Source organism: Cottoperca gobio, chromosome 14, assembly GCF_900634415.1.
Source record: "Cottoperca gobio chromosome 14, fCotGob3.1, whole genome shotgun sequence".
Classification (NCBI taxonomy): Eukaryota; Metazoa; Chordata; class Actinopteri; order Perciformes; family Bovichtidae; genus Cottoperca; species Cottoperca gobio.
In genome coordinates, this window is record NC_041368.1 from 24,745,371 (window position 1) to 24,757,870 (window position 12,500).

Here is a 12,500-nt window from a genome sequence, read left to right on the forward strand (position 1 = left end):
ATTATGATATTAACTCTTGTGCGTCACATATTAATATGAACCTCTAGATGTTGGTTCTCGAGGGTTCAATGAAAGGATGTTTTGGTCTTCAGGTCCAGTTCGCTCTGGCCGTGTTGGACGGCTCCGTCGCGTTACCGTCTCCGGCTCGGATGGAGGAGGAGGTCCGGAGCGAGCTGCGGGAGAAGGTGGAGCGCGGCGTGCAGCGTCGCCACCTGCTGATCTTGGAGCAGCAGCAGTGGGAGTACTGCCGGACGCTCGCTCGCACCGCCGGCTTCACGCCGCTCCCGCCGGTCGTCCGCAGCCTGTACGAGGAGGTGTGGCGCCAGAGACGGGTTCACCCCGAGAACTACCGGAGGCTCAACTACAGGCTGGTCGGAGACGCTCGCTGGGAGCTCGTCGACTGACAGAGAAACGTTTTACGTTTACAAATATTTATATATATAATATATAAAATAAATATATATATATATATATTTATATATTATATATTATATATATTTATTTATTTTATATATTATATATATAAATATATATATATATATATATATATATTTATATATTAGATATTATATATATTTATTTATTTTATATATATATATATATCTATATATATAATATATTTATATTTATATTTTATATATATATATATTTATCTATATATCTATTTATCTTTTTCTATCTATCTCTCTTTCTCTCTCTTATCTATATCTATCTCTCTATCTCTCTATTTTTTTTTTTTCTATTCTCTCTCTATCTCTCTCTATCTATCTATAGATCTCTCTCTCTCTCTCTATCTATATATATATCTTATATATATATATTATTCTCTCTCGGTTCTTTATATCTCTCTCTCTCTCTATATATTCTATTTATTTATTTATCTCTATCTCTCTATCTCTCTATCTATCTATATATATTTATTTTATTTATATATATATATATATATCTATATATATATTTAACGTCCCTGGATGTCTGAAATGTGCAGCGTCGCAGCTCCTCGAACATCTTTCTGTGTTCGTATCATAGTTTCTGTAGATCGTCTTCTCTCACAGGATCCAGAGGTGTCGCTCTGCAGAGTAACTTTTATCTGACAGCTTCAGTGACTTCACTTACATCAGCCGGGACTCAAGAAATAAATGTGTTCAATAAATAAAGAGTTTTATTTTTAAAGTGTTTTAAGGTTTATAAATTAATGGAATTATGAAATAAAAGCATTTACATAATTGTATTTATGTTTATTTACTCATTTATTTAATTTCAGGATTCATTTCATAGCCATATTTATTTATATATTTATATTAACATTTCATAAGCTTATTTATTTATTTAACTGAGTCATAAATATATTTATTGCATCATAAGCATATTTCTTATATTTATTTAGTTGCATTCATTCCATAATCATAATACCATAATAATTTTATTCCATAAAAACAGTTCAGATTCAGTTTCAATGCTTTTGATTGAAAAAAAGAAAGGTCTTAATATTTTATTATAACATTTACTTTTGAATACTTTTATGTAAAATAGCAGAATGCAATATTAATAAATGAAATACACGAGTAAGCTGTAACTAAACGTCCTCTGCAGAGAATCGTGTGATGAATCATTTGAGTCGCACACAAAGAGCGGAAACAAACTTTAATCCAGATGTTTCCACACGAACGCCTCAAAATACACAAAGAGATGAAGTCTGACAACACACGAGTCAAAACATCCACAGTGTTTAAAATAAATGTATGGGGGGGTTATAAAACAACGGACCCCTGACACCTTAGCTTCTCTTTGTAGTAATAATAATAATAATAATAATAATAATAATAATGGGGGAGGGGAGTAATATCCCCCATAAGAACACATTTCACGTGATTTCTTTAAAGAAAATATTTAAAAATCATAATTTTGAAATACGAAGTTACTAAAAGTACGAGTGTAGTGGAACCAATACAATTACTTCTCTCAAACGTAAGACTATATTCTCAGAGTATATTCGATTGTTTTCCTGCCACTAACCGGCCGTCACAGACTTCAGCGTGCGACCAGAGGAAGGACGTTACGGGGATTCATTACAGATCTTCTCTTGGAGGACAGGAGGACGATGTAAATATGAGAACACAAAAACGTAGTTATTATTATTATTTAGTCAATTAGGGATTTGAGGGATTGTGTGTATTTAAATATGAATACAATGTTCTGTCAGGCTCCACACATCTCTTCTTCAGGCCGTGCTGCTCTTTCTCAGACTAACTGACGGACACGTTTCCTGATGCGTCAGACGCAGTTTGAAGTGTTTTCTAAAGAAACCCGCTCTAGAAGATGACCCTCGAGGACTTTGACTCGTTTTCCATGTGCACCACCCTTTCAATCTTCTCGGCCGCCTCGTGGTCGTCCTCCCCCGCTCCGTCTTTCTTCAGGATCTTCAGCGGCCACCAGAGGGAGCCGCTCCGGCGGTCTCGGCGCACGGCGGGCTCTGCCGGCCAGCAGCAGGGGGCGCCCTTATCCCCCGTCAGGAAGTACAGGAGGGCGTTGAGCCAGGCGTTGCAGGAGGCTAGCGGCCGCGTGACCTTGTAGCAGATGGAGACGGTCTTCATTAACGTGCAGCCGCCAAGCTGCCCCCGCCGCAGGAGCAGGAAGAGCGTGCGGGTCACGTGGAAGGGCAGGAAGCAGAGCGCGAACAGCAGCGTGATGGTCACGATGGTTTTGATGGATTTCCGCCGCCGTCGGATGTAGTGCGAGTACTGCGATCCAGAGATGGAGACCGAGGTTCTCTCCCGCTCTCCCTCCGTCGCCCCGTCTCCCACCGGGCCGTCCTCGCCGCCCTCCATCGAGCTGGGAGGGGAGCGCAGCGTTTGAAATATTGTCCTGACCACCTGAGAGTAGCACCAGGCGATGATGACGAAGGGCACGAAGAAGCCCAGCAGATGGAGCACGATGCCGTACGGGACGTAGTCGGCGAACTCCTTATCGATGGCGTCGTCCCAGCAGTTCATGTACCCGCCCTCGTCTTCCAACTGAGATCCAGTGATGTTCCCGACTTCACTCGCCCCTCCAAGCCCGACACCGCCGCCGCCGCCTCGCCTCACGTATCCCGTCTGGGCGAACCTGAAGATGGGGCAGGTGAGGATGAAGACCACCACCCACACCAGCGCGCAGGTCGCCTTCACCACCCGCTTGCTCTCCAGAGTGATGGTCCTCATGGGGTGGCAGATCCCCAGGTACCTGAGGACAGACGTGAGACACGTGATGTGATTTATTACCTTTATCTTTACTAAACCCACAAAGTGAAAAATAAAGATTTGATTACTGCGACAGCTATTTACATGAATCCATGTTGCAAATATCTTCAATATCTCCAAATCCAGTGAAAATAAGCAAACTTTAAAAGAATATAAAACAGTAAGTAGAGCTGTGCCATGAGTTTAATATAAGTTTTCACAGGATCTTTGGCGTCATCGACGTAAACAACACAGATCGTTTGTTGATCATTTACATTTTCTTTATTGTCACCACATTTTTGCATCGCAACAGTTTTTACACACAATGAATAGACTTTATGACTTTGAACTATTCTTTATGGCGTCCTACCTGTGCACGGAGATGCAGGTGAGGAAGAAGATGGAGCAGTAGAGGTTGAAGTAGAAGAGGAAGCGGACGAGGCGGCACATGAAATCCCCGAACACCCAGCGGTCCCTCAGCACGTAGCTCGCCACCAGGAAGGGCAGCGACAGGCCGTACATCAGGTCAGTGGTGGCGAGGTTCACCATGTAGATCAGCGAGGTGTTCCAGCGCCTGCCGCCGCCGCCACCACCGCCACAGCAACCGCTGTGGTGGCAGCAGGAGCGCAGCAGCACCACCGAGTTGAGGGTGAGGCTGAAGACGAAGGTCAGCGAGTAGCAAACGGGCAGAAAAACGTACTTGTAGGATTCATCGATGCTGCAGGACGACGGTGGGACAGGCGAGGTGCCGGAGGTGTTGGGATGGTTGCTTGCCGCCGCCGCCGCTGCCAAGCCGATGTCTGGAGTGACGTTTGAGATTTGGCTCAATCCCATGATGAACCTCTGAAGGTTATTTCTGGCAGGGCTGGAACGGTTCAGGTTCCTCTGGCGTCATCTCGGCTCCTTCTCAAGTCTCTCGGAGGTTTCCTTCATGTGTCCTTCGTCTCATCGATCTCTTTATTTCTCTATCCGTCTGTACTCGCCGAGGACGGACCCATGTCCAAGCAGTTTCTGTGACAAAGAGGGGAAAGTCATTAGTTTGGAAAACCTTGTTCACAATGTATTTCCGGCGTTTTGCTGATGAAGACTTTGTTCCGCTCAGTTAGCCCCTCAATCATTAACCAAGCCTTCCGGAATCCTCTCATTGATTTCTGTGCGGCCTCTATATGTTCTCCTGCAGCTGCGGAAGTTCAGCGTTTAAATTCAAGCCTGTTTTTAGGAAAACGTGCATTCGACAAGTGGCCTGAACAGAACTGCTCCAACAGAGTGTGTCACGCAAACTTCTTCATGTGAATCAGGACTGTTTAGAATCAGCTTTACTTTATATGTATGCCATCCAACAGAATCATACAGGACAAAGTACATTTATAAAGTCACGTAAGAGACATAAAGAAACCTTGTTGGATTTAGCAAGAAGAATATGGACTATAAATTATTATTGGGGGATATAAGAGTGGACGTCCACCTTTAGTTTGTTGTTTGTGTCGAGTTGGTTTATTGGAACCAGAGAATAATCTGCATTTCTGCTTTAAAAAGTAACTTCTGTGATTACGTGATTCTTTTGTTTTCAGTTGGGTTTGTTGGCCTGTCAGCAGGAAACAATAGAACTACATTACTTGAATGTATTTCAACTTGGTGGAAGGATGCAGCATGGACCCAGGAAGAGCCCGTTTAGTCTTAGAGCTGATCCATCTGGCGGGGAGGACACGCGCAGTGTCTTTCTCTTTCGTTAACAATGCGAGAATTGGCCTTGGCGGAGGTCTGCGCTCTCTCAGTGCCTTTTTAGTTTGTTTGTTTGTTTGTCAGCACGGTTACGGATAAACTCGAGGTCCTATCAAGTGTGCAGCATGGATCAAGGACCTGAACCACGGGGCCCTTCTAGTTAGTTTGTAGATTTAGTTTGTTTGTCCCTCAGGAATACAGAAAAACTACTGGCTTGATTTTGATGAAATATTTTGGAAGAGTGTCGCAGGGAGCAACAAAGAACCATTTGGTTAGCATCGTGAGATCAGGCATTTGGCCTTGGCGGAGGTCCAATATGTACAGAACCACCTGCTCTACTTTAATTTGATACAACACAACTGAAACTGGACCCAAACTTAAACACACAGATCCTGAGCAGCTTAATGGGCAGACCAAAACACTAACACACATTATTTTTAGTTACTTACTTTGGTTAGTTTTTAGTTTGAACTGCTGTCTGTTGATTGAGCAGATTTCAGCACATTGTTCTGTACGTCAACAAAGTCCCGGAGGCATCACAGCTGGGTTTGTGCCTCATTGGTTGATCTCACGTGAACGCAGCGTAGAAGTCAGTCCAGCTGAACCAGTTTGAAGCATTTGAACTGCAAAGATCTGGATTAAAACCCGGATGAGATGTTCGTACTGCAGACTGACCGACCTCCAGCCTCCTCGTCCTGACCGTCCTCTCGTCTGCGCTGCAGTTGTGTCTCAGAACTGTTTCGGGGCCGAAGGGTCTCTCGGGGTTTCTCCCCTGACCTTCAGCTTTCTCTGTAAATAATTGATCAGCGTTCATTCAGTCAGAACTGCAGGAATGAAACTCAATACAGGGACTGCAGAGGAGGCGGCGCACAGTGCAGCTTTTAATAGCTGCAACTGAAGATTAAGTAATTTAAAATACAGAGTTCAAGGCTCCGAGATCTTTTATATTTAGATTTCACAGCTTCTAAATATTTGTCAAATTAACCTTCATTTACTTTTGTATTGCTATATTGTTTGTGCATCTGGAACATGATGCTATGGAATGCCATGTAAGTCAATATTAAATAAATATGCTATTTTAGATTTTAATTTCACAGCTGCTAATTATTTGTCAAATTAACATTAATTTACTTCCGTGTTATATATAAATATAAATAAATACATTTGGCTTTGAAATAACTAAATTGGGCAATAAATACATAAATATCTATCCAAATAAATGTAAATATAAATGAGTCAATATAATTCAATAAACAAATAAATAGGTTTTTATTCTATTTTTATTTTTAAAGGATGTTTTTCAAAGGATTCGTAGGATTATAAATGAATTAAATTATGAAATAAAATTCCCCTAAAATAAATTAAACTAGTCCTTTTAAATTGAAATATATTGACAAATGTATATATTTCAGGATTTATTTCATAGCCAAATTTATTTCTGTATTTACTTATTTAATATTGACTTGAATGGGCGTCAATATGAGGATAAAAGTGTTCAATTGTTATGCTCACTGCTCAATAAATAACAAACTAACATCAGTTTTGACAAAACAATCACTTTAAACACATTTACAACACAAAAGGTTTCTAATATGAAACTCATGTTCGATGAGAAACCAAACAGTCAAAGATATTATTAAGTTTAGTTCATGCAGGCCGGGATTTACAGACTTTTGATCCGTAAGATTAAAGCGATTAAAGCTCAAAATACAAATATAACAACTCACCTTCTGCTCTGAGGAGCTGCAGCTCGTTATCTCCGCTGGAAGTAGAAAGTGAGTCCAGTAAACACGCCGCCCTTCCTCTTCACCTCCATCACCCTCAGCTGTGATTCATACCGAATGTGTGTGAGAGTGTGTGTGAGAGTGTGTGTGAGCATGTACACGTCCATGGTGTGAACACAAAGAGCAGCCGGTGTGTTTGAACATGTGAGTGTGTGTGAGTGTGATCAAACACAGCAACACAAACAGCGTGCAGGTAGCAGAGGTATGAATAAATACAGTGAGATCACTCGGATATTAATTAAATGTCAAATATCTTCTGCAAAAAATCCTCTTTATGTGACGAGAGCCAAGTTCAGTGAAGCGTTCGTCAACGTTCTTCATGTATAAAGATACCTGTTTATGTTGAATACCACGCTAAGCTATGAAAAGAATAATACGCAGCCATAGCTAACTGCTGGTGTGTATAGGTGTCGCGCAGAGAGTTAGCTACGTGATGACAAGATTCAGGTTACAGTTACTATCAATGTTGTTAATTAAAGGGTTTTTATTACACCGATTTATCTTTGCTACTAATATGTTGGATTCATGCTACTGTAATGTGTGTTTTGAGACATTTATATTATATATTATGCCACATGAGAGACAGACACTCCGGGGATGATGCCCCGGATGCTGAGTTAGTAACATACATTTACATAAATGCATACAGATAGAGAGGGAGAAGAAGAGAGGGAGGGGAGGAGAGAGGAAGAGAAGGAGGAGAGCAGGGAGGTGTCCACCGGCAGTCTAAGCCTATAGCAGCATAACTAGGGGCTGATCCAAGGCAAACCTGAGCCAGCCCTAACTATAAGCTTTATCAAAAAGGAAAGTCTTTAGCCTACTCTTAAATGTGGAGAGTGTGTCTGCCTCCCGAACACAAACTGGAAGCTGGTTCCACTGGAGAGGAGCTTGATAGCTGAAGGCTCTGGCTCCCATTGTACTCTTAGAGACTCTAGGAACCACAAGTAACCCTGCAGTCTGGGAGCGTAATGCTCTAGTTGGTTTATAAGGTACTATGAGATCTTTAAGATATGCTGGAGCCTGACCATTAATTGATTTGTAAGTCAGGAGAAGGATTTTGAATTCTATTCTGTATTTTACCGGGAGCCAGTGCAGTGCAGCTAATACAGGAGTAATATGATCCCGTTTCCTTGTTCTTGTCAATACACGTGCCGCTGCATTTTGGATCAACTGAAGAGTCTTAAGCGACTTTTTGGGACGACCTGATAACAATGAGTTGCAGTAATCCAGCCTTGAAGTAACAAATGCATGGACTAGTTTTTCTGCATCATTTTGAGACAGGATGTTATGTTTGCAATGTTACGTAGATGAAAGAAGGCAGTCCTTGAGATTTGTTTTATATGTTTGTATTTGTATATAGTATAATATAATATAGTATAATTTAATATAGTATAATTTAATATAATATAGTATAATATAATATAGTATAATATAATATACTATAATATAATATATTATACTATATTATATTATACTATAATATAATATAGTATAATATAGTATATTATATTATACTATAATATAGTATAATATACTATAATATAATATATTATACTACATTATATTATACTATAATATAATATAGTATAATATACTATAATATACTATAATATATTATAATATATTATACTCGTGAACAAACGTAACTTGTGATAAACGTACGCTAGCTAACGTCATTATATACAGTATAAGTATATAAGTTATATTCACATACATTTGTTTTTATCACTTTGTTTATTTGTTATTCTTTTTTATTTAGTTTTGACTTTGACTATAGTGCTTCTTGTATAAATTGTTTCTTATTATTTATTGGACACATTAATATAACTGCTGCTGATCATAGAAATATATTTCAGACTTCATTCTCACATTTACAAACATTTAATTACATTTTGAAAGACATCTTTAAAAATGTGTCTGTTACTATTCTTTGTCACTTAGTTACTTTTAGTGACTTTAAATATGTATTTATGAATAAACAGCACGTGCAGCTCCTCACGTCACATAATCGATATGAGTTTCTCTGTCAGGCTCCGGAGCACAAACCGGTAAATGATCTAAATATCAGAATCACACTTCAGAAGGTTACAGAAGAAACATTTCACATGTTAACTATGTTAAGTGGATTATTCCCTTTTTATTTCTTACAAGTAAACAATAAAGTAACAACTGTAAGTAAAGAGGTAAACATTCAAATGTTTTATGCATTAAGGTAATATTACAACTTGTAAAATACTCAAGCTTTAAAACAAGTGGACGGGAACGTTCTTCACATGAAACAGTTTCATCTTCACATGAAACGGTTTCATCTTCACATGAAACGGTTTCATCTTCACATGAAACTGTTTCATCTTCACATGAAACTGTTTCATCTTCACATGAAACTGTTTCATCTTCACATGAAACTGTTTCATCTTCACATGAAACTGTTTCATCTTCACATGAAACAGTTTCATCTTCACATGAAACTGTTTCATCTTCACATGAAACTGTTTCATCTTCACATGAAACGGTTTCATCTTCACATGAAACTGTTTCATCTTCACATGAAACTGTTTCATCTTCACATGAAACTGGTTTCATCTTCACATGAAACTGTTTCATCTTCACATGAAACAGTTTCATCTTCACATGAAACTGTTTCATCTTCACATGAAACTGTTTCATCTTCACATGAAACAGTTTCATCTTCACATGAAACTGTTTCATCTTCACATGAAACTGTTTCATCTTCACATGAAACTGTTTCATCTTCACATGAAACAGTTTCATCTTCACATGAAACTGTTTCATCTTCACATGAAACTGTTTCATCTTCACATGAAACAGTTTCATCTTCACATGAAACTGTTTCATCTTCACATGAAACTGTTTCATCTTCACATGAAACTGTTTCATCTTCACATGAAACTGTTTCATCTTCACATGAAACTGTTTCATCTTCACATGAAACTGTTTCATCTTCACATGAAACTGTTTCATCTTCACATGAAACTGTTTCATCTTCACATGAAACTGTTTCATCTTCAGTTTTCTTCCCTGTTTAATCTACAAAGTAAACATTTGTCTCTGAAACGACTGAGAAAGAAAAATAACAAAATAAAACTAAAATATGAGTTAAGTTGCTCTTGTCTTGTAATGTTCCCTTATTATATTATATTATTATAACAACAGGCAAAAGTAATAAACACAATGAAACTTAAATAAGATAAGTTAGAATCCTTAATAAACGTCATTAATGTAGTCGGTCAGAGTCTCTCGTCTCACGTTGATCTGGAGGATTTCTGAAGATGAGTTTGTATGAAAACGTTTCCTCTGGTCGGCCGATGGAAGCACGTTTAATATGTTTTAATATCATCACCTGTGATCTTTTTAAAAAGACAAAAGCATAACTTCTGTCTCCCTAATTGAATAATGAAGATGCGTTTCCTTCCATTTCTCAGGCGCCTGCGGTTCTTCGTTAAATCGAGAGCTTTGCACAAATCTACCGTCACTCGTGAATAAAACCCTGAGATATATAGGGTTAGGGTTATATACAGTTATATATACAGTATATATATACAGTATATATGTACAGTATATATATACTGTATATACAGTATATCTCAAAAGTGAGTACACCCTTTAGATTTTTGCAAATATTCTGTTATATCCTTTCAGGGGATAACATTATCCTACTGAAACTTTGATATAACTTAAAGTAGTCAGTGTGCTGCTTGAATAACAGTATAGATTTATTGTCCTTTGAAAATTACTCAGTACACAGCTGTTAATGTCTAAACAGCTGGCAACAAAAGTGAGTACACCCCATAGTGAACATGTCCTAATTGTGCCCAATGATGTTGTTTTCCCGCCCTGGTGTCATGTGACTCGTTAGTGTTACAAGGATTCAGGTGTAAATGATAAGCAGGGCTGTTAAATTTGGTGTTTTGGGCACAATTCTCTCTGAATGCTGGACAACATGGCACCTCATGGCAAGGAACTCTCTGAGCGGCTGAAAAAAAGGATTATTGCGCTTCACAAAGATGGCCTTGGCTATAAGAAGATTGCCAACACCATGAAAATGAGTTGCAGCACAGTGGCTAAGATCATACAGCGGTTTTCCAGGACAGGTTCCACTCGGAACAGGCCTCGCCAGGGTCGACCAAAGAAGTTGAGTCCACGTGCTCAGCGTCATATCCAGAGGTTGGTTTCCAAAAATAGACGTGCGAGTGCTTCCAGCATTGCTGCAGAGGTTGCAGAAGTGGGATGTCAGCCTGTCAGTGCCCAGACCATACGCCGCACACTGCATCAAATCGGTTTGTATGGCCGTCGCCCCAGACAGAAGCCCCTTCTGAAACCGATGCATAAGAAAGCCCGCAAACAGTTTGCTGAAGACAATGAATCCAAGAACATGAGTTACTGGAACCATGTCCTGTGGTCTGATGAGACCAAAATAAACCTGTTTGGGTCAGATGGTGTCCGGCGTGTGTGGCGGCACCCTGGTGAGGAGTACCAAGACAAATGTGTTTTGCCTACAGTCAAGCATGGTGGTGGCAGCATCATGGTCTGGGGCTGCATGAGTGCTGCCGGCACTGGGGAGCTGCATTTCATTGAGGGACACATGAATTCCAATATATACTGTGACATCCTGCAGCAGAGCATGATCCCCTCTCTTCGGAAACTGGGCCGTAGGGCAGTTTTCCAACATGATAATGACCCTAAACACACCTCCAAGATGACAACGGCCTTGCTGAAGAAGCTGAAGGTTAAGGTGATGGACTGGCCAAGTATGTCTCCAGACCTAAACCCAATTGAGCACATGTGGGGCATCCTCAAGAGGAAGGTGGAGGAGTGCAAGGTGTCCAACATCCGTGCGCTCCGTGATGTCGTCGTGGAGGAGTGGAAGAAGATTCCAGAAGCAACCTGTGCAGCTCTGGTGAATTCCATGCCCAGGAGGGTTAAAGCAGTGCTAGATAACAATGGTGGTCACACAAAATGTTGACACTTTGGGCACAATTTAGACATGTTCACTATGGGGTGTACTCACTTTTGTTGCCAGCTGTTTAGACATTAACAGCTGTGTACTGAGTAATTTTCAAAGGACAATAAATCTATACTGTTATTCAAGCAGCACACTGACTACTTTAAGTTATATCAAAGTTTCAGTAGGATAATGTTATCCCCTGAAAGGATATAACAGAATATTTGCAAAAATCTAAAGGGTGTACTCACTTTTGAGATATACTGTATATACTGTATATCCTGGGAACACACCTGACAGTGGATGGACCTGAGGAAGTGATACCTGTCGTCCTCACGAATCTTGCTATTGACGATGGTCCCTTTACAGTCAGGGAGTTTGCCAAAGTGAAATCCACACTGAAGCAGGGAAAAAGTGCTGGGCCGGACGGCATCCCTCCAGAGGTCTGTAAGAACTGTGATCTTGACGACATCATCCTGGAGTTCTGCAACCACGCCCTTATGACAAACAGCAAGCCTGATATGTGGTCTCTCTCTAACATCATCCCAGTGCCTAAGTCCGGAGATCTCTCGAAGCCAGACAACTACCCTGGCATAAGTCTGACTTGTGTCATTGCAAAAATGTACAACCACATGATACTGAACCGGATACGGAGCGCCATCGACCCCCACCTGAGAGAGAACCAAAACGGTTTCCGAGAGAAGAGGACCACTGTGACCCAGATCTTGGCCTTGAGGAGAATCATCGAGGAGGTTAAGAAGAACAACCTGACAGCAGTACTGTGCTTCATCGATTTCAAAAAGGCATTTGACT

The 12,500-nt window shown here is 40.2% G+C and overlaps 2 protein-coding genes across 3 annotated transcripts in view; one reads left to right on the forward strand and one right to left on the reverse strand.

Moving 5' to 3' along the window:
- The window catches only part of LOC115018549 (flavin-containing monooxygenase FMO GS-OX-like 4), a 10,459-nt gene extending 10,055 nt beyond the window's left edge, over positions 1 to 404 (forward strand). For both annotated transcript variants that reach the window (XM_029447597.1, XM_029447596.1), the window contains exon 9: positions 93 to 404. In XM_029447597.1, the coding sequence (XP_029303457.1) occupies positions 93 to 404 (312 nt within the window). The remainder of the gene's footprint in view (positions 1 to 92) is intronic.
- A 1,134-nt stretch (positions 405 to 1,538) lies between these two features.
- The window catches only part of LOC115018550 (P2Y purinoceptor 3-like), a 13,003-nt gene continuing 2,041 nt past the window's right edge, over positions 1,539 to 12,500 (reverse strand). Inside the window, exons 2-5 of the mRNA XM_029447598.1 lie at positions 6,668 to 6,702; positions 5,390 to 5,729; positions 3,589 to 4,229; positions 1,539 to 3,222 (exon numbers count right to left, since the gene is read on the reverse strand). Coding sequence (XP_029303458.1) covers positions 2,313 to 3,222; positions 3,589 to 4,052 — 1,374 coding nt within the window. The 5' untranslated portion in view covers positions 4,053 to 4,229; positions 5,390 to 5,729; positions 6,668 to 6,702 and the 3' untranslated portion in view covers positions 1,539 to 2,312. The remainder of the gene's footprint in view (positions 3,223 to 3,588; positions 4,230 to 5,389; positions 5,730 to 6,667; positions 6,703 to 12,500) is intronic.